The sequence below is a fragment of the Bos indicus x Bos taurus genome, chromosome X (genome assembly GCF_003369695.1).
Source record: "Bos indicus x Bos taurus breed Angus x Brahman F1 hybrid chromosome X, Bos_hybrid_MaternalHap_v2.0, whole genome shotgun sequence".
NCBI lineage: Eukaryota > Metazoa > Chordata > Mammalia > Artiodactyla > Bovidae > Bos > Bos indicus x Bos taurus.
The window spans coordinates 5,135,686-5,162,434 of record NC_040105.1 but is presented as its reverse complement, the minus strand read 5'-3'; the positions used below and the strand labels follow the sequence as shown (position 1 = coordinate 5,162,434).

Genomic DNA, 26,749 nt, shown 5'->3' with positions numbered 1-26,749 from the left:
ACCGCATGTTGTAACTATTAACAGAACAGTATAACCCGTCTCCCCTCCTAGCCCACAGGGAGAAGGTATTTGCCCTACTCTTCCCTCCGCCCAGTATACATGCCTCATCCGATCAGCAAATGACCCACAAGACCCCTGTCCCACCCCTTGTACCCTGGGTATAAAAGTGGACGAAGGACCCCAATTGAACATCGGTTCTCCCTTCAGCTGGCCCACTGTTCCGACAGCGTCTCCCACTCTAATAAACTTTATTTTTCTCTCATTCTGTCTTATGTCTGGAAATCCTTTTCCAGCCTGCGCCTGACAGAGAGGAATTCAGTCCAGGGCCAGAGACGAGGGTTGAGAAAGCTCAGAGCTTTCTGTGTAATAAAGTTTTATTAGAGTATAGAAGAGAGAGAAAGCTTCTGACATAGACATCAGAAGGGGGCAGAAAGAGTGCCCCCTTGCTAGTTTTTAGCAAGAAGTTATATACCTATTAGTGAAAGTTGTTCAGTCGTGTTTGACTCTTTGTGACCCCATGGACTATACAGTCCATGGAATTCTCCAGGCCAGAATACTGGAGTGGGTAGCCTTTCCCTTCTCCAGGGGATCTTCCCGACCCAGGGATCGAACCCAGGTCTCCCGCATTGCAGGTGGATTCTTTAGCAGCTGAGCCACCAGGGAAGCCCAAGAATACTGGAGTGGGTAGTGTATCCCTTCTCCACCGGATCTTCCTGAACCAGGGTCTCCTGCATTGCAGGCGGATTCTTTACCAACTGAGCTATGAGGGAAGCCCTATTTACCTATTAGCAAGCTGCTAATTAGAGGAAGGAAATGCCTCAAAACTCAGAGACTGGCACCAGGCCCCTCACCCACACGATGCATTGGTACCAGGTGAGTCATCCCAGGCCATAAAACAATTGACATGAATCTTGAAGAAAGGCAGGTTTCTGAGCAAATACATGATTTCATTAACATAGCTTAAGAGAACATTTCCCTGAGTCAAACTTATCGCTTTGTTAAGCCCTTAAGGGTTCTGAGTCTTAGGTGGAACCGACTTGAAGAAAGGCAGTCTAAGGTAAATACAGAGTTCATTAACATAGCTTAAGCACTTCCATAAGAAAAACGCATTGGTGAGCTCAAGGTTTGAGAAAAGTTCAGTTCAGGTGGAACCAGGTGTCGTCCTGGCAACCCAGAATTTTAAAAGAAACGTCCTTTTAAATTTTGTGTAGAGAAGAGGAAAAAAAAAAATGTCTGACACTTGTACTGTGTTTCCTCCTGCCGCTTAAGAGAGAGAGAGAGGAAAAAAAAACCATCTGACACTTGTAGTCTGTCCCCTTGGCTTGGGGACCCTAGCATTCCTGCCTATTACCCTCTCACCTTCTAGTTTAGACAGACAGGCTTTAGTTGCCCTGCCTGTGGCATCTTACCTCCCTGACCAGGGCTCAAACCCGAGTCCCTTGCATTGGAAGGCAGATTCTTAACCACTGGACTACCAGGGATATGCCGAGATGGACCTTTTTAAGCAATAGCAGCTTCTAGGAGAATCTTAAATATTGGCTCTTGAGTAACACGCATTTTCCCCAGTCACCTGGAGTCAGTTTCCCCCACCTGACATCCCACCAACAAGCAAGCACTTTCTCCCAGACAGTGAAATTGAAAAAGTCGCTCAGTCGTGTCCGACTCTTTGCGACCCCATGAACTGTAGAATTCTCCAGGCCAGAATACTGGAGTGGGTAGCCTTTCACTTCTCCAGGGAATATTCCCAACCCAGGGATCGAACCCAGGTCTCCCGCATTGCAGGAGAATTCTTTTACCAGCTGAGCCACCAAGGAAGCCACTTTATCCTACCCAAGCACAGCATGAGAATCAAAAAGTCAGATAGTTAATATTGCTTGAATGCTCAGAGTCAACTCAAGTTCATCAGTTGTCCCAAGAATGTCTTTTATGACAAAAGAAGTCAGGTAAGAATGGCAAGTTCCACTTGGTCTTTGGTTTCCTTCCGTCTAGACCGTCTTGTATTCCTTTTTTTTTTTTCTGACTTCAGGACCTGGGAGTTTGGAAGACTGTGGGTCGTGTTAGTTTCCTAGGGTCGCTGCAATAAGTGCCATAAACTGGGTAGCTTGAAAAAAGCACAGAATGGGTCTTTCACAGTTGAGGAGAGCAGAAGAGCAGAAATCAAGGCGTTGGCAAGAACTTGGAGAGAACTGAACTCCAGGGTCTCACCCCCACCTCCTCGTGGTTGCTGGCACTCCTGGGCATTTGCTGGCTTGTGAAAGCATCACTCTGTCTTTGTCTTCATGGGAGCATCTTCCCTCTGTGTTTCTCTGTCCTCTTACATCCCTGTAGGGACTCCAGTCGTGGGACTTAGTGTGTGAGCGTGCTGTTGTCCAGCCATGTCCGACTCTCTGCGACCCCATGGATTGTAGCCCGACAGACTCCTCTGTCCATGGGATTCTCCAGGCAAGAATCCTGGAGTGGGTTGCTATGCCCTCCTCCAGGGCATCTTCCTGACCCAGGGATCAAACCAGAGTCTCCTGCACTGTCAGGCAGATTCTTTACCGTCTGAGCCACTAGGGAAGCCCTGATTGGACTAAGGACTCACCCTCAATGTGGAATAATCCCATCTTGATATATTTTTTTAATGACTTGTATCTGCAAAGAGCTGGTTCCAAAGAAGGTCACGTTCTGAGAGGCTGGGTGGACACGAATACTGGAGGGGTACTATTCAACCCTCCACAGTTGTTTTATAGGCTTTCCCTCATTTGCTTTTCATCTGCTGTGTTCTCAGGACTGGCGGGGAAATCGCAGATGTGCTGCTAGCTTCTTAGTGCATCTCAGCAGATGAGAACTGACTCATCCTTGGTTAAAAGCAGTGTCTGCCAGGCTTCCTCCGTATGAAGTTACGCTGTTCCCTTTTATAATAACTACCAAGTTATTTTAACCCATTAAATTGAAGAGGAAGCTATGGGTCTGTACAGGTATAAACAAATGACAATCTTGGCAAACACCATGAATCATGTGGTCAACGATTCATGGACAAAGACCATGTCGATATCATGGTCTCTACCAAAATTTTCATTTGTTTATACCTATACGGACTCGTAGCTTCCTCTTCTGTTTAATGGATTATAATCTGTTACAATCATCATGTATTTGGATGCTTGAATTTTCCTCAGTTTGGTCAGTGGGAGCCTGTGTCAGCTGATTCCTGTGTTATTTTTTTTTGGTAATTGAAGTATAGTTTACAATGTGGTGGCAATCTCTGCTGTAACATGACTCACTTACACACATATAGACATTCTCTTTTTTAATATTCCTTTCCATTATGGTTCATCACAGGATATTATATATTAGTAGGAGGTTGTTGGTCATCCATCCTATGTATAGCCATATATATATACACACACACACACATATATAAAACTATCTATAATAGTTTTCATCTGCCAAACCCAAACTCCCAATCCTCGCCCCTCCATATAACCATGAAGTCTGTTCTCTGTGAGTCTGTTTCCATTTTGTATATAGGTGCGTCCGTGCCAAAGTTCAAATTCCACATGTAAGTGATCCTAAAGGAAATCAGTCCTAAATATTCATAGGACGGACTGATGCTGAAGCTGAAACTCCAATACTCTGGCCACCTGATGCGAAGAACCGATTCATTGGAAAAGACCCTGATGCTGGGAAAGATTGAAGGCAGGAGGAGAAGGGGGCGGCAGAGGATGAGATGGTTGGATGGCATCACTGACTCCATGGACACGAGTTTGAGCAAGCTCTGGGAGTTGGTGATGGACAGGGAGGCCTGGTGTGCTGCAGTCCATGGCGTCACAAAGAGTCAGACACGACTGAGCGACTGAACTGAACTGAAGTGCTATAATATGGCATTAGTCATTCTCTTTCTGAGTTAGTTCAACTTACTTCACCCAGTACGATAATGTCTAATTGCATCCGTGTGGCTGCAAATGGCATTATTTCGTTCTTTTTCATGGCTGAGTAGTATTCCATTGTATGTATGTGCCACATCTTTTTTATCCATTCAGCCAGTTGATGGACATTTAGATGGTTTCTTTGTCTTGGCTGTTGTGATGCTCTGTCCTTTTGACAGATCCTTGTCACTCTGAGCAATTCCTTGCTTTCTGGGACAGTAATCTTGAGGCTTATCTGGTGCCTTCTCTGGAATCAGCTATGTCTCCAAAGGTTGCAATTCCTTCTAGTTGAAGATGTTATTAATATTCATGGTATGGATAAACAAGGGCTTCCCCGGTGGTGCTAGCGGTGAAGAACCCACCTGCCAATGCAGGAGACATAAGAGACGCAGGTTTGATCCCTGGACCATAAAGATCCCCCAGAGGAGGAAATGGCAACCCGCTCCAGTATTCTTGCCTGGGAAATCCCATGGACAGAGGAGCCTGGCGGGCTACATTCCACAGGGTCACAGAAGAGTCAGACACTGCTGAGTGAGCATAGCACAAGTGTAAACAAAATCGATCAGCAAAATAACAGTATTATTGGCATGATGCCACTCCCAGGGCTTCTCAATGAATAGAGCTATGGAATCTGGACATTTATGTACATGTGCGTGGGCATACCAACATTTACATCTATGAATATTTATTTCTATATTCATTTCTGTATCTTTTTATGTAATATATATAAGCTCTCCTTGCTTGTCTACTTGGTTGGGGTACCAGTCCATTGTTCAATAACTGGATTCTGATAGTTGAATAAAATTCTAAATTAAGTCACTATACAAATTGCCAAAAAGAACATTAAAGAACTGTCTGATGCATTAATTTGATAACTTTCAATAGGTATGCGAGATTAATAAAATAGTGACATTCAGCTTAGAATAAAAAGAGGTTTAAATAAAAAAATCATTAAAAAAAATCAATGACTTTTGAATGACAAGCCGATTCCCAGTAATTAAGTGTGAAAGACATTCCATTTAATCAGGAATAAGACCAAGTAAGTCTGGCATCTCTGCTCCTATGCCAGTGGTTTTGGCAGCTGTAGAAAACACAGAAGCAAACATAAATCTGAAGGAATGTGGTGGGGGAAAAACAAAGCCATTATCTTTAGTTGTGTCCAGCAGCACGCACATCAGCTACAAGACCACAGATGCTCAATGGTTGAGGAGTCGTGAGTAATGCTACGCCAGGAAGCCCAAGACAATCACCTGAAAAAGTGTTACGAGAAGGAAAAGATTTCATCAAAAATGGTATAATAATATATGAAAGTTGATAGTACTTTTGTACCAGCAGAAGTTGAAAAGCTGAGCAATACATTCACCGTAGCAAAAGACGCATGACGTATTTAAAATGCGGAAGACATATGTGAAAAGCATTTGCATTTGCCTGCTGGTGCGATAATGACCTATGATCTTCCGAGACGGGAAGATTGCACCCTGTGTGGTATAAAGTCGTATTAAGCCACACGTTGTACACAGTCTGGTCACATGCTCAATTATTTTATTATTTATTCTGCTCGATGACCGCCAAGAAAGGCTATTTCCTTCTTTCTGTGTTTTTTTAACTTTTTTTTTTTATTATTATTTTAACTTTACTTTTTATCTGTTTATTTTTTGGGAGGCTGCAACACTCAGAATGTAGGACCTTAATTCCCCAACTGGAGATAAAACGCATGCCCCTTGCATTGGAAGCATGGAATCATAATCACTGAACCACCAAGGACGTCTTATCTTTATATTTCATTTTTTACTAAAGTGTAGTTGGTTTATAATATTGTATTAGTTTCAAGTATATGGTAAAGTGCTTCACTCTTACATGTATATGTACATACCTTTTTTGCAATTATTTTATAACTTGTTACAGAATATTGAATATAGTTTCCTGTGCTATTCAGTAGGTCCTGGTTGATTGTCCATTTTATGTATGTGTGTGTGTTAGTCGCTCAGTCGTGTCCAACTCTTTGCGACACCATAGACTGCAGCCCGCCAAGCTTCTCTGTCCATGGAATTCTCCAGGCAAGAATACTGGAGTAGATTGCCATTCCCTTCTCCAACGCATGAAAGTGAAAAGTGAAAGTGAAGTCGCTCAGTCGTGTCAAGACTCTTCGCGACCCCATGAACTGCAGCCCGCCAAGCTTCTCTGTCCATGGGATTCTCCAGGCAAGAATACTGGCGTAGATTGCCATTCCCTTCTCCAATGCATGAAAGTGAAAAGTGAAAGTGAAGTCGCTCAGTCCAGGCAAGAATACTGGACTGGGTTGCCATGCCCTTCTTCAGAGGAACTTCCCAACCCAGGGATCGAACCCTTGTCTCCTGAATCACAGGCGGATTCTTTACTGTTTGAGCTAGAGGAAGTGTATATGCCAGTCGCAAACTCCTGATTTCTCTCTCTCTCCTTCCCCCTTTGATAACCATAAGCTTGTTGCCTGTGTCTGTGAATCTATTTCTGTTAGGATGTAAGTTCTTGTGTATCATTTCTTTCATATTCTAAGTGATGATCCTGTGATATTTGTCTGTGTCTGCCGTACTTCAGTTAGTATGTTCATGTCTCGTTCCATCTATGTTGCTACAAATGGCATTATTTTATTATTTTTTATGGCTGTGTAATATTCCACTGGACATGTATTACCTCATCTTATCCATTTATCTGTCGATGGACGCTTGGGTTGTCTCTCTGTCTTGGGTGTTGTAAATAGTGCTGCCATGAATATTGGGGTACATGTATCTTTTTGAATTATGGTTCTCTCCAATACATGCCCAGGAGTGGGATTGCTGGATCATATGCTTGCTCTGTTTAATCTTTGAAGGAACCTCCATACTTTTCTTCACAATGGCCATACGAACTTGCATTCCCAGAAACAGTGTAGGAAGGATCCCTTTTCTCCACACCCTCGCCAGCATTTGACACTTAGAGATGTTTTGAATATGGCCATTCTGACTGGTGTGAGGTGATACCTCTTTTTAGTTTTGATTTTCATTTGTCTAATAACTAACAGTACGGAACATCTTTTTTCATGTGCCTGTCGGTTATCAGCATGTCTTCTTTGGAGACATGTCCACTCCCATCTTCTGCCCACTTTAAAAATTAATTATACTTTTACATTTTAAAATGAATTTTTCTTGAAGCATAGTTGCTTTCCAATATCGTGTTACTTTTTTACTGTACGACAAAGTGAATCACCTATCCATAGATATATATCTATATCCCCTCCTTTTGGGATTTCCTTCCCATTTAGGTCACCACAGAGCACTGAGTAGAATTCCCTGAGTGATAAAGTAGGTTCTCATTAGTTATCTGTTTTATATGTAGTGTTAATAATGAACAGATGTCAATGCTGACCCCCCAGGTCATCCCACCACCACCCCTTTCTCCTTGGTGTCCATATGTCTCTTCATGTCTCTGTCTCTATTTCTGTTTTGCAAATAAGATCATCTATACCATTTTTGCACTTCCCTGGTGGCTCAGAGGGTAAAGCATCTGCCTACAGTGCGGGAGACCTGGGCTCAACCCCTGGGTCAGGAAGATCCTCTGGAGAAGGAACTGGCAACCCACTCCAGTACTCTTGCCTGGAAAATCCCACGGACGGAGGAGCGAAGTAGGCTACAGTCCACGGGGTCGCAAAGAGCCGGACATGACTGAGCAACTTCACTTCACTTCACTTCATACCCTTTTTGTAGATTCCACACATAGGTGTTAATATACAACATTTGTTTTTCTCTTTCTGACTTACTTCACTCTGTATGAGAGACCCTAGATCCATCCATGTCTCTGTAAATGTCATTCCTTTTCATGGCTGAGTAATATTCCATTATACACCTGTATGTATGTGTACATACATATATGCACGCACACACACACATACACACACACCCTTTTCTTCAGTTATTAACATATAGATGTTCTTTTAATTCCTTGCCGTTATGGTTTCCCTCAGGGTATTCAATATACTTCCCTGTGCTGGTCAGTAGGATCTTGTGTCTTATCCATTCTCGACGTCATAGGTTGCATCTACCAATCCCAGACTCTGAAACCCTCCCTCCCCCTTCCCCGTTGGCAACCACAAGTCTGTTCTCTGTATCTCTGAGTATATTTCTATTTTGTAGGTAGGCTCATCTGTGCCGCATTTTAGACTCCACATGTAAGCAATGTCCCATGGTGTTTGGGTTTCTCTGACTTACCTGACTTAGTAGGATCATCTCTACTTGCATCCATGTTGCTGCAGATTGCGTTACTTCCTTCTTTTTAATGGCCGAGTAGTATTCCATTGTACACATGTACCACCTCTTCTTTATCCATCCGTCTGTCGATGGGCATTTAGATTGTTTGCAGATCTTGGCTGTTAGGATCCTGTGTCCTGTAGATAGATACTCATCACTCTTTGAGCAGTTGTTTGCTTTCTGGAACAGTACTTTCCAGGCTTTTCTTATACCTTCTCTGCCCCAGCTCTGGAATCAACTGTTTCTGTAAAAGTTGTATTTACTTCTAGTAGAAAACGATATTTATCTTTATAGGACGTACAAACAAGACATATCATCACAGTAAGTCTTACTGATGTAATGCTGCTCCTGGGTCCTCTCAGTGAATAGACCTAGGGGATTTGGACATTTATGTATGTATTGGCATAACACCATTTATAGCTGCTGCTGCTGCTGCTAAGTCGCTTCAGTCGTGTCCGACTCCGTGCGACCCCATAGACGGCAGCCCACCAGGCTCGGCCATCCCTGGGATTCTCCAGGCAAGAACACTGGAGTGGGGTGCCATTGCCTTCTCCACCATTTATACCTACAAGTACTTATTTCTATCTTCATCTCTGTGATTCTGGTTATCTAATACATATATGCTCTCCTTGTTGCCTACTTGGTTCTGATGTCTGTCTGTCCATCATTTAATAATTGGATTCTGACAATTCAGTAGAATTCTAAGTTAAGTCACCATGCAAATTGCCAAAGAGATAAGAAATTGCCTGATGCATTAATCTGATAAATTTCAATATGCATGCTAGATTATTTAAATAAGGGACACTCAATTTAGAATAAAAAGAGGTTTGAGTAAAAAAAAAAATCTGTCAAAAAATGATGTTTTTTGAATTAGAAGCCGGTGCCTATTAATAAAATATGAAAGACATTACATAAAAGCAGGAGTGTGGCAAGTAACCCTGGCATCTCTGTCAAGTTTTGGAACCTCTTTTGGAAAATACAGCAGCAAAGATAAATAAAACCTGAAGACATATATAGCAAATATATATGTAAAATATAGCAAAATGATTATCATTTATGGCAGAAAATGAAGAAGAACTAAAGAGCCTCTTGATGAAAGTGAAAGAGGAGACTGAAAAAACTGGCTTGAAACTTAACATTCAGAAAACTAAGATCATGGCATCTGGTCCCATCACTTCATGGCAAATAGATGGGGAAACAGTGGCAGACTTTATTTTTGGGGGGGCTCCAAAAATTACTGCAGATGGTGACTGCAGCCATGAAATTAAAAGACGCTTGCTCCTTGGAAGAAAAGTTATGACTGATCTAGACAGCATATTAAAAAGCAGAGACATTAGTTTGCCAACAAAGGTCCAGCTAGTCAAAGCTATGGTTTTTTCAGTAGTCATGTATGGATATGAGTGTTGGACTATAAAGAAACCTGAGTACCAAAGAATGATGCTTTTGAACTGTGGTGCTGGAGAAGACTCTTGAGAGTCCCTTGGACTGCAAGGAGATCCAACCAGTCCATCCTAAAGGAAATCAGTCCTGAATATTCATTGGAAGGACTGATGCTGAAGCTACAACTTTGGCCACCTGATGTGAAGAGCCTACTCATTGGAAAAGACCCTGATGCTGGGAAAGATTGAAGGCAGGAGGAGAAGGGACGACAGAGGATAAGGTGGTTGGATGGCATCACCGACTCAATGGACGTGAGTTTGGGTAAACTCCAGGAGTTGGTGATGGACAGGGAGGCCTGGCGTGCTGCGGTCCATGGGGTCACAAAGAGTCACACACGGCTGAGCGAATGAACTGAACTGATTATCATTTATAAGTTGTCTCTAGCATTATGCATATATGCTAAATAGTTGAAGAACCAGCGAATGATCTATTCCTGAAAACCCCAAATAATCAACTGAAAGAGTATTACAAGAAGTTAAAGAATTCATTAGAAATGCTTGAATAATATCTGAAAAGTATTAGTGCTTTTATGTCAGCAGTGCAACAGTACATTCACTGTAGCAAAAAAGATGTACAACCTCTTACAAATATTCAGGACACATGCAATAATGACGTGTTCACCTTCTGAGATGAGATTACACACCATGTCAGGTACAGTTTAATGCACACATTGTACAGTCTCTGACCACATGCTCCATATTTTTGTTTTCAGAGTGTGACAAATGGATGGTAGCATTCATCTGGCAGAATACATGCTCAATGACAGCTAAGACAGGATAAGTATTTTTTATGTTTTGCTTTGTTTTTTATAGGGAGAGCCACTTTATTTTTTACTTATATTTTTGACCTTATTTCCCCAACTCTGTTCTCCTTTCTCAAGATTGCTTTGGTTATTTGGGATCTTTTGTGTTTCCATAGAAATTAAAAAAAATTTTTTTTTTTGTTCTAGTACTGTCAACACTGCCGTAGGTAATTCAAAAGGGATTACGTTGAATCTGTCCATTGCTGTGGGTAGTATAGTGATTTTGCCAATTTGCTTTTTCCAATTCAAGAGCATGATATATCTTTCCATCTGTTTGTGTTTCATTTCTTCCATCAGCACCTTAAAGTTTTCAGAGTACATGTATTTTGCTTCCTTATGTAGGCTTATTGCTAGATGTTTTATTCTTTTTGATATGGTCCATAGGAATGTTTCCTTCATTACTTTTTCTCATTTTTCATTCTTAGTGTATAGAAAAGGAGCACATGTCTGTGTTTTAATTTTGTATCCTGCAACTTTACCAAATTCATTGCTGATCTCTAGCAGTTTTCTGGTAGCGGCGTCAGGATTTTCTTTGTGTAGTATCATGTCATCTGCAACCAGTGACAGTTTGATTTCTGCTTTTCTAATCTGGAGTCCTTTTTAGTTTATTTTTTCCTCTAATTGTTGTGGCTAGGACTCCCAAAACTCTGATGAGTAATGTTGGTGACAGTGGACATCCTTACCTCGTTCCTGATTTTAGAGAAAAATGGTTTCAGTTTTGAGTGTGATGTCAGCATTCTCTGTTTTTGTGCAGTTGCTAAGTCGTGTCCGACTCTCTGTGACACCATGCAGCGCAGCACGCCAGGCTTCCCTGCACTTCACTACCTCTCAGAGTTTGCCGAAACTCGTGTCCGTTGAGTCAGTGATGCCATCCGACCATCTCATCCTCTATCACCCACTTCTCCTGCTGCCCTCAGTCTTTCCCGGAAAAAGTGAAAGTGTTACTTGCTTGGTTGTGCCTGACTCTTTGCCACCCCATGGACTGCAGCCCACCAGGCTCCTCTGTCCATGGGATTCTCTAGGCAAGGGTACTGGAGTGGATTGCCATTTCCTTCTCCAGGGGATCTTCCTAATCAGAGATCAAACTCACGTCTCCTGCATTGCAGGCAGATTCTTCACTGTCTGAGCCACCAGGGTATACCTGTCTTTCCCAGCACCACAGCCTTTTCCAATGAGTTGGCTCTTCGCATCAGGTGGCCAAAGTATTGGAGTTTCAACTTCAGCATCAGTTCTTCCAATGAATATTCAGGGCTGATCTCCTTCAGAACGGACTGGTTGGATCTCCTTGCTGTCCAAGGGACTCTCAAGAGTCTTCTCCAGCACCACAGTTCAAAAGCATCAATTATTTGGTGCTCTGCCTCCTTCATGGGTTTATCATACATGGCTTTTATTATTTTGAGGTAGATTTCCTTTCTGGAGGAACTGTTATCATAAACTTTCTGGAGAATTTTATCATAAATGCATGTTGAATTTTATCAAAAGACTTTTCTGCTTTTATTGAGATGATCGTATAGTTTTTATTCTTCAGTTTGTTAATGTGTATCGTGTTGATTGGTGAATATTGAAAAAATCCTTGCATCCCCGGGATAAATCCCACTTGATATTTGTGGTAGACCCTTTTAATGTACTCTTGGATTCAGTTTGCTGGTGTTTTTTTTTTTTTTTTTTTTTTTTTAGGACTTTTGCCTCTATTCGTAAGTGATATTGGCCTGTAATTTTTTTTTTCCTATGTGATATTTTTATCTGATCTTGATATCAACGTGATGGGGGCCTCATAGAGTGAGTATGGAAGTATTTTTTCCTCTGCAATTTTCTGGAAGAGTTTCGCAAGGATAGCTGTTAACTCTTCTATAGGTGTTTGATAGAATTCACCTGTGAAGCCATCTGGTCCTGGACTTCTGTTTGTTGGGAGTTTTTAAATTACAGATTCAGTTTCAGTTCTTGTAATTGGTCTGTTCGTATCTTCTGTGTCTTCCTGGTTCAGTCTTGGAAGATTATACCTTTCTAAGAATTTGTCCATTTCTTTTCAGTGTCCATTTTATTGACATACAGTTCCTTGTAGTAGTATCTTATGGTCCTTTATATTTCTGTGGTGTCAGGAATACTTTTCATTTCTAATTTTATTGATTAGGGCCCTTTCCCTTTTTTTCTTTATAAGTCTGGCTAAAGGTTCATCAATTGTATAATTTTTTTTTTCTCTTTTTTCCTAAGGTAAGCTTTTCTTAATATAAACTTCCGTCTTGGAACTGCTTTTGCTGGAACCCATAGGTTTTGCCCTGAGGCTCATACAGTATGGAAAGAGGTAAATACTGAAATATTTTTTATTACTGGCTTTTTATAAAGAATAAAATTGAGATTTGCACAGGAGTACTGCTGTGAAAAAGAATCGCTTCCTCGCCTGAAGCCAGAGTTGTGCATTTCCATTGTACCAGCAGTCCTCTGTATTGAATTCAGCAGACAGGTCCAGTTAGAATGCGAATGGGAAAGACCCGGAAGTGACGTCACAGAGACAGACCGGCAGTGAGAGCTGGTTCTCTCATCCAGGTACCGACCAGGCCCGACCCTGCTTAGCTTCTGAGATCAGACGAGATGGGGCGTGTTCAGGGTGGTATGGCTGCGGACAAGGGCCAGTTCTGTAGAGACGGACGCAGCAAACAAATAGCATCAAGTCAAAGAGTCAGAAGAGAGCAAAATACAAAGACAGGGTTCTAGTCTTCATGCTCAAGTCACAACTTGTGGGGGGAAACCCAGCTGCTCTTCGAGTAACGAAGCTTTAGGTCCTTGCATTTCTTTACCTTTGTATTTTGCACTGGGGTGCAGCCGATTCATAGTGTTGGGATAGTTTCAGCTGAACAGTGAAGAGCCTGGGTCATACATACACATGTATCCATTCTCCCCCAACTCCCCTCCCACAATCCTTGCCTTTCTAATTGCGGTCTGACACTGGGCATCACCCTTTTGCAGGAAGGGGGACCCCTTCCAGGGCTTGAGAGGGGGCTCACATGTAACACTTGGAAATGAATTGTCCCAGGAGACACCTGCGCTGACCAAGCAAGAGACTTGATTGGCAAGGAGACCCCTCGGGAGGAGGGCAGGAGGGTGCGGGAACCCAGGAGGACTGCTGTGCCACGTGGCTCACAGTCTCAGGTTTAATGGTGACGGGATTCCTTTCCTGGTTGTCTTCGGCCAGTTGTTCTGACTCAGGGTCCTTCCTGGGGGTGCCTGCATCGCTCAGCCAAGGTGGATGCCAGTGTAGCCACTTAGACACATGTGACGTCATTTGTCTCTGTAATGTTATATCCAGGGGCTTTCCCATCCATCGTTCAGCTGGCTATGCCCCAAACCATGGGGCTTCCCTCATAGCTCAGTTAGTAAAGAATCGGCCTACAATGCAGGAGACCCTGGTTTGATTCCTGGGTCAGGAAGATCCCCTGGAGAAGGGATGGGCTACCCACTCCAGTATTCTTGGGCTTCCCTGGTGGCTCAGCTAGTAAAGAATCTGCCTGCAATGCAGGGGACCTGGGTTCAATCCCTGGGTTGGGAAGACCCCCTGGAGAAGGGAAAGGCTACCCACTCCAGTATTTGGCCTGGAGAATTCCACAGACTGTAGAGTCCATGGAGTCGCAAAGAGTCAGACTCAGCGACTTTCATTTCACTCACCAAAACTCTGGGAGGTGAGTAGCACCTGTGGCCTGACGTCTCCTCTCTCCTTTTCATCTTTCATGAATCCTTCCAGTTGGTGGTACTTTCTTAGTTCTGCATTCTGTACTAGGACCTGCTGTGGTAAGATGACTCCTGTGAGTGGTTATTATCGTGCCTGGCCAGGGAGGGCCGTTTCAGTCAATGGCTCCCCTGACGGAAATGAGATGATTTCTTTTTAATGGCTGAGTAATATTCCACTGTATATTTATACATCTCCTTTCTATGTATAGGTGATGTCATACGATATTTGTCTTTGTCTAGCTGACCTACTTCACTCAGTATGATCATCTCTAGGTCCAGCCACATCACTACCAATGGCATTATCTTGTTCTTTCTTATGGCTGTGTAATATTCCATTATATATATACATACCACATCTTCTTTATCTATTCCCCTGTTGATGGATGTTTAGGTTGCTTCCATGTCCTGCCTATTGTAAATAATTCTGCTGTACACTGGGGAAAGGAAAAGTGAAAGCCTCTCAGTCACGTCTGACTCTTTGTGACCTCATGGACTATACAGTCCATGGAATTCTCCAGGCCAGAACACTGGACTGGGTAGCCTTTCCCTTCTCCAGGGGATCTTCCCAACCCAGGAATCGAACCCAGGTCTCCTTCATTGCAGGCAGATTCTTTAGCAGCTGAGTCACCAGGCAAGCCCAAGAAGACTGGAGTGGGTAGCCTATCCCTTTTCCAGCAGATCTTCCCGATCCAGGAATCGAACCAGGGTCTCCTCGGGCGGAAACTTTACTAAATGAGCTATGAGGGAAGCCCTGTACATTGGGGTGCCTGTATCTTTTTTTGAGCCGTATTTTTCTCTGGCTGTGTGCCCAGGAGTGGGGTCGTTGGATCATACGGTAGCTCTGCATTCTGGTTTTTTAAGGAACTTCTGTGCTGTTCTCTGTAGTGTCTGCACCAGTTTGCATTCCCACCAGCATGTAAGAGAGTTCCCTTCTCTCCACACTCTCTTCAGCATTTCTTGTTTATAGATTTCTTGACGATGGTCGTTCCAGCCAGTGTGAGGTGATGATGATTTGCAGGTTGGGTTTGCACTTCTCTCATAATTAGTGATGTTGAAGCATCTTTTTTTTTTTTTTTTTTGGTTGAAGCATCTTTTCATGTGTGTATTGGCCACCTGTATGTCTTCTTTGGAAAAATGCCTACTCAAGTCTTTTGCCTGTTTTCTGATTTTTTTTTTAGTACTGTTTCTACTGTAATATGAGAATATTTACATTTTAATGTGAAGCCTTCCAAAAGTTTTAATTGATCCGACTAAAACTGTTACAGGTGGATTCCTGAAGATGCCCCAAGTTGCCTTTTGAGGGCAGTGTTCCCAGACTCTCCTTCTGGACGCACTGTCTTTCATTGCTTGACTCCTTACAGCGAGTAGTTACAGGTGTGATGGGAATGTGGGCTGGCTACAGTGAGTGGTTTCAGTGAGTGGTTGCCCTGGAAACTTGGCAACTTGTGAGACATGCAGAAGCTCAGGGTTCATCCCCAACGTCGTGAATGGAGTCTGCCTTTGAACTACATTCTCAAGGGATTCATGATGCTCAGTCACGTCCAAACTCTTTGCAGCCCCGTGGACTGTAGCCCATCGGGCTCCTCTTGTCCATGGCATTTTTCCAGGCAAGAATACTGGAGTGGGTTGCCAGTTGCTCCTCCAGGGGAATCTTCCTTCCACAGGGGTCGAACTTGCCTCTCTTGCGTCTCCTGCACTGGCAAGTGGATTCCTTACCACTGAGCCACATGGGAACAGATTCGCTGGGTATTGAGAAATGCAGCGTCATCGGTGCGTTCTACGGTGATGGGTGGAAGAAATGGTTCTGTGAGGGTAAGAAGTGGCAGGTTATACAGACTGCATTATTGTATTTTAGACAGATTTTTTTCCAAGATATTAAAGAGACGAAGGGAGGACAGTCGAATTGGAAGCCAGATGTGTACTGATGGGTATTATTTTGGGGTTGGGTTCAGTAGACAAGTGGGAAAGAAGGGCCTGGCGTCTTAGAAAACATGAGGAGGATGCAGTCGATGGTGGAAAGGAAGAGAAAGACAGGAGGGCCTGTTTAAGGAGCAGGTTTCTGGTGAAGGTTAGAGCGGGCTGCGTCAAAGGCTGCTGCAGGACTGAGGAGGAGCTCCTTTTTTTATTTTATTTTATTTTATTTTATTGATGTGGACCATTTTTTAAAAGCCTTTATTGAATTTGTTACCATGGTGCATCTGTTTTATGCTTTGTTTTTTGGCTGTGAGTCATACTGGACCTTAGGTCCCCAACCAGGAATCGAACCTGCAATTCCAGCATTGGAAGGCGAAGGATTAACCCCCAGACCACCAGGGCAGCCCTGAGAAGGAGCTGCTTTACAGAGACGAGCTCTCAATGAAGGCAGGCATGGGCTCGAAAAAAGCAGAATTGTCGAGTAGAGAAGAAAAAGAGAACAGGCTATTGGGTTCCGTTTCAGAATAACAGACAAAGCATCTATGACTCAAACAGCTATGTAAAAAAATGTTGAGTCTGCCAGGCTAACTGTTGTTGTTCAGTCACTCAGTCGTGTCCGACTCTTTGCGGCCCTGTGGACTGCAGCACGCCAGGCTTCCCTGTCCCTCACTATCTCCTGGACTTTGCTCAAACTCATGTCCATTGATTTGGTGATGCCATCCAACCCTCTCATCCTCTGGTGCTCCATTCTGCTCCTGTCTTCAATCTTTCCCAGCATCAGGGTCTTTTCCAGTGAGTACGCTCTTTGAAACTCAAAGTATTGGAGCTTCAGAATCAGCGCTTCCAGTGAATATTCAGGGTTGATTTCCTTTCACATGGACTGGTTTGATCTTGCAGTCCCAGGGACTCTCGAGAGTCTTCAGCATCAATTCTTCAGCGCTCAGCCTTCTTGAATGATTAGTAATGACACTATTTCTCTGTCTACTGCCAATGAAAGAATCACATAAGACTTCTCTGTGAAACATCTTATGTGTTATATATTTAATATTATTTTTGATTGTTTCTTTGGCTGTGTTGAGTCTTACTTATGTTGCACAGGATCTTTGATCTTCATTGCAGCATGCAGGATCTTTTCAGTTTCTGCATGTGGGATCTACTTATCTGACCAGGGATCCAGGTGGGGCCCCCTGCATTGGGATCTCCAAGTCTTGGCCACTGGAGCAGCATAGAAGTCTTTTTAAAATATATATATATTTACACATGTACACCCATGGCTGATTCATGTCAATGTATGGCAAAAACCACTACAATATTGTAATTAGCCTCCAATTAAAATAAATTAATTAATTAAAAAGAAATTTTTACAACTTGTATTGGTTTCCGCCACGTGCATCCAAGTCCCTTCAGTCGTGTCCCAGCTTTCTTTTTGCAGACTGGCTAAGATCCGCCCTTCCTTAATCATTTTATTTACCTCTTGTCTTTGTTCGTGAGCAAAGAGCTTACCTTCGTGCTAAGTCGCTAAGTCACGTCTGAGTCTTTGGGACTCCATGGACTGTAGCCCACCAGGCTCCTCTATCCATGGGATTCTCCAGGCAAGAACACTGGAGTGGGTTGTCATTCCCTTCTCCAGGGCATCCTCTTGACCTGAGAATTGAACCTGTATCTCTTGTGTCTCCTGCACTGTCAGGCAGGTTCTTTACCACTTATGCCACTTAGGAAGGTTTTTTCCTTTATTATTATTTTTAACTGGAGGATAATCACTTTCCAATAATATTGTGTTGGTTCCTGGCGTACATCAACATGAATCGGCCATAGGTATACATATGCCCCCTCCGTCTAGAACATTGGGGCATCTCAGATCATCTTGCCAACCCTTAGGCTTTCTCACTCATTCTTCCCAGTCAGACAGAGAGCAGCTACCACCGGAGTCTGTTGGTTGATGACCCCCAAGCTCTATCTCCAGTCGAGACATCCCATTGTCTGACTCCTAGGCCCATGGATGGAACCACCTACTGAATGCCTCCACATACTGGGCTCTGAGGCACCTTCAAACTCATCTTTATTCCCACCATCACTTTGAAACCCTCAGTTATGTATTTTGGGGGGGCGGTATGTTATCTTTTTAATTAATTTATTTTAATTGGAGGCTAATTACTTTACAGTATTGTAGTGGTTTTTGCCATACATTGACTTTAATCAGCCACGGGTGTACATGTGTCCCCCATCTTGAACCCCCCTCCCTCTCCATCCCATCCCTCTGGGTCATCCCAGTGCACTGGCCCTGAGCACCCTGTCTCACGTATCGAACCTGGACTGGCGATCTGTTTCACATATGGTTATATGTTTCAATGCTGTTCTCTCAGATCATCCCACCCTCGCCTTCTCCCACAGAGTCCAACAGTGTGTTATATACATCTGTGTCTCTTTTGCTGTCTCGCATATAGGGTCATTGTTACCATCTTTGTAAATTCCATATATCTGCGTTAATATACAGTATTGTTGTTTTTCTGACTTACTTCACTGTGCATAATAGGCTCCAGTTTCATCCACCTCATTAGAACTGATTCACATGCATTCTTTTTAATGGCTGAGTAATATTCCAGTGTGTATATGTACCACAGCTCAGTTAAGTTTCTCTGTTTCAAGTGGCTCCCACCTACCATGCAGATGTAAGGTTAAGCCTGAAAGAAAGAAAGTGAAAGTCACTCAGTTGTGTCCAACTCTTTGTGACCCCAAGGACTATAGAGTCCATGGGATTCTCCAGGCCAGAATACTGGAGTGGGTAGCCTTTCCCTTCTCCAGGGGATCTTCCTGACCCAGGAGTTGAACCTGGTCTCCTGCGTTGCAGACATATTCTTTACCAAATGAGCAATAAGGGAAGCGTATATAGGTTTTAATTTTACTTATTGTGCTTCATCTTTTTATTTTTTTCACATTATTCTTTCAGTTGCTGAATTATACCACCTACTTTCCTTTGGATGGTGAATATCTCCATTAAGTGTTTGGTGCTCAAGTTCCTCGGTTGTGTCCAACTCTTTGTGATGCTATGGACTTTAGCCTACCAGGCTCTGCTCTCTGTGGGATTCTCCAGGCAATACTGGAGTGGGTTGCCATGCCCTTCTCCAATCTCCATCAAGACTTAATTCTACTAATAACCAACAAATACTTTCACGGAGTGGCCTTGTTAGCTCCTATTACCTAATTTCAATATTTTTAGATCCCATATTCTCAGTTACTGATGACATCCTCTGTATGTTCCGGATCGTATTTGCCACATTCCAGAGAACACTGTATCCTTTACCACCATGCGTTTCTAGAGTTTAATTTTAATCCTGTCCATTTCTACTAGCTAAAGATAATGTGGGATATTGATGCATCTGTCCTTTTTCATTTTGATAGATTCCCTAATATAAAAACCAGTTATGTACATGAAAAATACCACTGTTTCTACTTTGATACCTATTTCACTTGTATAGCATTCTTCTAAGTGGCCATATCAAAGAAGGCAATGGCACCCCACTCCGGTACTCTTGCCTGGAAAACCCCATGGACGGAGGAGGAGCCTGGTAGGCTGCAGTCCATGGGGTCGCTAAGAGTCGGACACGACTGAGCGACTTCACTTTGGCTTTTCCCTTTCACGCATTGGAGAAGGAAATGGCAACCCACTCTAGTGTTCTTGCCTGGAGAATCCCAGGGACAGGGGAGCCTCGTGGGCTGCCGCCTATGGGGTCACACAGAGTCGGACATGACTGAAGCGACTTAGCAGCAGCAGCAAGTAGCCATAATTCATTGATATAATCAATAAAGCAAAAGCTTATTAATTAAACTAATTCAATTTGTATAGGCATTTCAGCATTGATTACACACCTAATGAATTTTCTCTGTTTAATTCAAATCAGTCTGATATATCTGATTCTCTTAAATGCTTTTTTAAGCACTGTATGGAGCACAATACACACATAATATTAAACTTATTGAAAATTGGATTGGTTCACTTAGGCTAATCAGGTCAAAAGTGCTAATAAATTTAATAGTGTTTCTCTACTGTCTGACATATTCTTTTTCCCTTTTGTGTGCTGTGCTTAGTCTCTCAGTCGTGTCCGACTCTTTGCGACCCCATGGACTGTAGCCCGCCAGGCTCCTCTGTCCATGGGATTCTCCAGGCAAGAATACTGGAGTGGGTTGCCATGCCCTCCTCCAGGGCATCTTCCCGACCCAGGAATCAAACCCAGGTCTCCTGCATTGCAGGCAGATTCTTTACCAACTGAGCTACCAGGGAGGCTTTTCCCTCTTTCTCATTTTTAAAATAATATTTATGTTCATTTATGTATTTGGCTGTGCCAGGGGTTAATTGGAACATGTGAACTCTTGGTTGCAACATGTAGGGCCTATTTCCCTGACCAGGGATCAAACCCCGCACCCCTTGCATTGGGAGCACCGAGTGTCAGCCACTGGATCACCTGGGAAATCCCCTCTCTTCCTCCTTTTTAAGGCTGTCTTTGGTTTCATCCATTTTACCTACTGTATTATGTCCAGTGTTCCAGTGGTCCTACACACCATAAAGATGAGGCATATTCTCTAGCTGCCCACAGCTGAAGGACTTGGTTCACCAACCAGTATTTATTCCTGATCTAGCTCGTGAAGATTGTCTGCACCTTCCCAGATGATTTTTCCCAGGTTGATTACTCAACAAGAGAGGTCCTGCTTTTACAGTGCTCTGCCGTCCTTGACACAAGTGAAGTGTCCCAATCACTGCTTCCGACAGTTGGTCAGTTTTATTTCCTGGTAACCCTAGCTTTTCTCCCAAGCTGTCACTTGGCCTGGACACCTCAGCAGCTTCTCATAACACAGTTCATTATAAGCTTCCTTTAGTACCACGTGCATTCATCACACAGGCCAGAGTCGCCTTCTCTGCCATTGTTGATCCTAAGGGCACCTTAGTCACGTCCAGTCCCACGAGAGAGTCTAGGTCAGTGCAGCTCTTGGAAATTCCTACCGCTCTTGTCCATCTGCCATTTAGTCCTGGGTATTGAGTTCTCTCTGCCCTCTGATGCAGGTCCATCTAGTCAACAAAGGGCCATTTGGTCAAAGCTATGGTTTTTCCAGTAGTCATGTGTGGATGTGAGAGTTGGACCATAAGAAAAGCTCTGAGTGTCAAAGAATGGATGCTTTTGAACTGTGGTGTTGGAGAAGACTCTTGAGAGTCCCTTGGCCTGCAAGAGCTCCAACCAGTCCATCCTAAAGGAGATCAGTCCTGGGTGTTCATTGGAAAGACTAATGCTGAAGCTGAAGCTGAAACTCCAATACTTTGGCCACCTGATGCAGAGAGCTGACTAATTGGAAGAGACCCTGATGCTGGGAAAGATTGAAGGCGGGAGGAGAAGGGGGCAGCAGAGGATGAGCTGGTTGGATGGCCTCACCGACTCGATGGACATGAGTTTGAGTAAGCTCTGGGAGTTGGTGATGGACAGGGAGGCCTGGAGTGCTGCAGTCCATGGGGTCACAAAGGGTCGGACACGACTGAGCAACTGAACTGAACTGATTGACTTCTGTGACTGCTGACCATTATGATGATGCGATTGTTGTTCTCCGTGTTTGGTTCTGTCAACTAGTACATGCTTGTGATTATCCCTCACGCATACAAAACTGAACACATGTCCCGCACTGTTTTAACTCAAAGTACTGCCAGTTCTGTCCCCAGGAGTCTGTTCATATTTTTGGACGGTGGCTAGAAAAATAAAATTATGAAGTTGCATTTTGATTGCCATCTGCCTAGCTCTAGAAATAGTAGCTGAATACCCTCACAGAAGACCACCAGCCGTGACGGGAGAATCAGATTGCTCCGTTGGAAATAAAAACAAGTGCTGTACGAGCCATAAATACAGATAGACAGATGGAAAGTTTAGCATAGAGCAAAAATGCACCTCACCTACTACCTTCACTCCCATTATCTTGTCCTTCCCGAACAGTCTACGAGTCTGTAGAAGGTTGTTTACGGCAGAACAGGCATGAAAAAACAGGAAGAGACAAACTTGTATTTATGGCTTGTGAAAATGTAGAAAACTGAATACAGAATGATACCAACCAGAGGTAATGGCAAGGTACTGAATTACTGCATGTAGTTAATTCACGTGGTTGGATGGCATCACCAACTCAATGAACATGAGTTTCAGCAAACTCCGGGAGATAGTGAAGAGCAGGGAAGCCTGGTGTGCTGCAGTCCATGGGGTCACAAGGAGTTGGACATGACCGAGCGACTGAACAATTACCCTTAGTTTCGTACTGGTAATGCCTTTTGATTGTGATGGCATTTTCATAAATGTGGTATCTTCATACTCCTGATGAATCTGCTAATGTAAAGCTTGGTCCACATTTTGCACACTTCCTGTTTCCTTTTACCTTTTCTAACACCAGATAATCTGTGACAACGTTCGCAACAATATTATATTTCTGAAACTCTGCAGAGAAAAAGTCGCGTATTTTTACATTCCTCTTTTGCACGCAAAATCACTTCCAAACTGTTATTATGTAGGCTGAAGTATTTCCCCATCAAGGTTATTTGGAAGATAAGAGGAGTTTCTGAGCCTCTCAACACATGACATGTGACTTTCAGGTGAGTTTAGTTCCTCACTTAGTGAGGGAGTTCCTTCACTCGAGCCAGAAGACTTACTGAGAATAAAACAAAATATACAGCAAAACCTCTGAAACTATCGAGCCACAAATTTTGCAGTGGGTAGCTGCCTTCTACAACATGGATTCTGAGTGTTTCAGAACCTTCACATCTCTGGCAGTAAAGCTTACTTGAAAATGTGTGTGGTATTTTCATTGCAAATGGTATAGACACATAGTAAAAAATGTGTATGTACATTTAAAAACACAAGAAAAATTATTCAAGTCATCCCCCATATCCATATATTAAGAATAGTCATTACTATCTGTTTGGCATATGATTATTTCTTTGAGAGTAAAAATATAGATGCAAAAAGTACATCATTTTTTTTTTAAGTCCAAAGAGAGATTTGGTTCATACTTTCTATGAGAATATTCCCCATTCAGTAGCAAATCAAAGAAATAATTCTTTAAGTTTTTTTTTTTAATTGAAGATAGTTAATTTACAATGTTGCATTAATTTCTCTTGTACAGGAAAATGATTCACTTATACATCTATATATTTTCCATATTATTTTGCACTATACTTTACCAAAGGATATTGATTATAGTTCTCTGTGTTATACAGTTCGACCTTCTTAGTTATCTGTTCTATAGATAATAGTTCACATATGCTAACTCCAAATTCCCAATTCATCCATCCCCTCCCCACTCCCCCCAGCAACCACCAGCCTGTTCCCCATGAGTCTGTCTCCATATCATTGATAAGTTCATTTGGGTCATATTGTAGATTCCACATATAAGTGATAATCATGTGACATCTTTCTCTTTCTGACTTACTGCATTTAGTATGATAATCTCCAGGTCCATCCATGTGGATACAAAGGGCATGGTTTCATTCTTTTTCTTGGCTCAGTAGTATTCCGTTGTGATATACATACCTCATCTTCTTCATCCGTTCATTTGCTGGTGGACATTGAGGTTATTTCCGCGTCTTGGCTATTGGAAATAGTGCTGATGTGAACCTTGGGGGGCATGGATCTTTTTCACGTTATGGTTTTCTCTGGGTCTGTGCCCACGAGTGGGACTGCAAGATCATAAAGTAGTTCTGGTTTTAGTTTTTTTCCTGAGAAACTGTTATCCTGTTTTCCAAAGTGACTGCACCAACTTACATTCCACCAACACTGTAGGAGGGTTCCCTTTTCTGTACACTCTTTCCAGCATTTGTTATTTGTAGATTTTTTTTTTTTTTTATGATAGCCATTCTGCCTGGTGTGAGGTACTACAACTGGTACCTTACTGTAGATTTGATGATTTGCATTTCTTTAATAAATAGCGGTATTGAGCACCTTTTCATATGCCTATTGGCCATCAGTTTGTCTCCTTTGAACAAATGTCTATTTCAGTCTTCTAATGGGTCCGTGGGTAAAGACTCTGCCTGCAGTGCGGAAGACCTGGGTTTGATCCCTGGGTCAGGAAGATCCCCTGGAGGAGAGCATGACAACATACTACAATATTCTTGCCTGGAGAATCCCCATGGACCGAGGAGCCTGGTGGGCTGCAGTCCATGGGGTCACAAAGAGTAAGACACGACCGAGTAAGCACACAGCACAACCATTTTTCAATTGGGTTGTTTTGTTGTTGTTGCTAAAGAAATAATTCTCTTGAATTAGTGCCTTTAACTTGCCCTTGTTGAAGAACATGCTCACTCATCGGGTCATTTCCTACTCATAGTCCCTTAGATTCTCTTTGCATCCATCTTTGAACACTGCAAGTATTTCCGTAGGAGAAGTCACCTCAGGAAGGATTGCTGGCTCAAAGGGAATGCACAGTTGAAACTCTGAAGGGTTCTAGGCAAACTCCCCTGCAGAGAAGGCTGTACTAAGACACACTCTCTTAAGAGCTTCTGAGAACATTTTTCTCCCCACTTTTATCCACAATGGACAGTATCAATCTTTTCAAATTTTGGTGATCTAGAAGGCGAAAATAAATGAGAACCATACCTTGTCTTGATGGGAGAACATATTAATCTTCAAGTGAGTTTGTTTTATCATATTAAAGATGCACATTGTCCACATTCAGAAACTTATAAGCCAGGGCTTCCCCACCTCCAGGGTCTAACGCCTGATGATCTGAGATAGAGCTGATGTGAAAAACCTCTGCTCCAGGGTTTAAAAGGGGTGGGTACTGGGGGAAAGACTTGCACTGCCTCTTTGTTTTCCCTGCTTTCACATCTGAGAGAGTTTTCTCCAAGATGACCTCCAGGTAGGCATTTGGTGTGGCCCGGGTTCAGATTGTCCTTCCTTTTCTCTCTCTTAGAAACTCACCCTGCCTGCAAAGAGAGGCTGACTCCTAGCTCCTCCTCGGCTGCATCCAGGCACGTGAGGGCCACCCCCTTCTGCTTCACTTTGTTCTGTGAAAGACGTCACGAGGACTGGTGAGTTTTCACATGTCCAGCTTCAGGACTGCTGAGTTCACGTGTCCAGCTTCAGGACTGCTGAGTTTTCACGTGTCCAGCTTCAGGACTGCTGAGTTTTCACGTGTCCAGCTTCAGCAGCTGTGTTTGTAACGTCCCCTGCTGGCTCCACTTTTCCCAGAGGTGGACTCTAAAGTTTAAATGGGGTCGGGGTGCTGGGGGGCGGGGGTGGGAAGATTCTTCCAGGCTAAGTCATCTTCAGATGCACAAGACATCCTGCAATTCAGATTTTATGCGGATCTCCTGTCTGCGCTTTAGCATGTATCTCTTGTTCTCTTAATGACTGTCACCCCTGATCCTGAAAATGTTTGAGTCAGAAATTGTGCTTGTACATGATTAATCTCATTTGTAAGATTTCACAGTATTGAATTTCTTTGTACTCCAAAGGTAGCCAACTGGAGGAAAGTTTCTTATTGGGCTGGCCAAAAAGTTCATTTCTATTTTTCCCATACCATCTTATGGAAAAATGCCAAACAAAGTTCCTGTCCCACCCAATATATTGATTCAGATTGTGTAGATATGACCAAAAATTATAAGCATGATGTGATATTTGAATTAATATTGCAAATTTTAGATATATTGCTATTAATAAAGGGACTTCCCAGGTGGCGCTACTGGTAAAGAGCCTGCCTGCTGATGCAGGAGACATTAAGAGACCCAGGATCAATCCCTGGGTTGGGAAGATCCCCTGGAGAAGGACATGGCAACCCACTCCAGTACTCTTGCCTGGAGCATCCCATGGACAGAGGAGCCTGGCGGGCTACAGTCCATGCGGTCACAAAGAGTGGACACAGCTGAAGTGGCTAAGCACGCAAAAGCACTATTAATAAAATGGAGATCACAAAGAAAACTTTTTACACGACGAAGGGCATTTGCCAGTTTCCCAAAATTCACCTTAAAATATGAAGACAAACTTTTGATAAAGACGTTAAATTTCTGTGTAAACCAATGTTTCTCGTGCAGCTAGCTTAGCTCACTGTTAAGTCTGCTATGCATTCTACGTAATTCTAAACCATTTCTATCATTCAGGGAAAGCCATGTATGTGTGTCATATTTGCACAAATAGTAGGCTCTGTCAATGTGTTTTTCACTATGAATGCGTGTGATACAAATAATCAGCCTAACAATTTAGTATTTGTTCAGGGTTCTTCTAAAATTTACTCACAGAAAGCTGTGGACAGAATTAGAAAGCAGTTCAGTTCAGTTCAGTTCATTTCAGTCGCTCAGTCGTGTCTGACTCTTTGCGACCCTATGAATCGCAGCATGCCAGGCCTCCCCATCCATCACCAACTCCCGGAGTTCACCCAGACTCACGTCCATCGAGTCAGTGATGCCATCCAGCCATCTCATCCTCTGTCGTCCCCTTCTCCTCCTGCCCCCAATCCCTCCCAGCATCAGAGTCTTTTCCAATGAGTCAACTCTTCGCATGAGGTGGCCAAAGTATTGGAGTTTCAGCTTTAGCATCATTCCTTCCAAAGAAATCCCAGGGCTGATCTCCTTCAGAATGGACTGGTTGGATCTCCTTGCAGTCCAAGGGACTCTCAAGAGTCTTCTCCAACACCACAGTTCAAAAGCATCAATTCTTCAGCGCTCAGCCTTCTTCACAGTCCAACTCTCA

At 43.1% G+C, this 26,749-nt stretch overlaps 1 protein-coding gene across 2 annotated transcripts in view; it reads left to right on the top strand.

The window, feature by feature from the left end:
• The window catches only part of PNPLA4 (patatin like phospholipase domain containing 4), an 85,037-nt gene extending 59,575 nt beyond the window's left edge, over window positions 1-25,462 (top strand). Inside the window, exon 7 of one of the 2 annotated variants that reach the window (XM_027533440.1) lies at window positions 24,975-25,462. In XM_027533440.1, the coding sequence (XP_027389241.1) occupies window positions 24,975-25,004 (30 nt within the window). In that variant the 3' untranslated portion in view covers window positions 25,005-25,462. Of the gene's footprint in view, window positions 1-10,319; window positions 10,431-24,974 lie in introns of those variants that run through there. The other variant, XM_027533441.1, reaches the window with a different exon arrangement.
• Window positions 25,463-26,749: the final 1,287 nt, after the last annotated feature.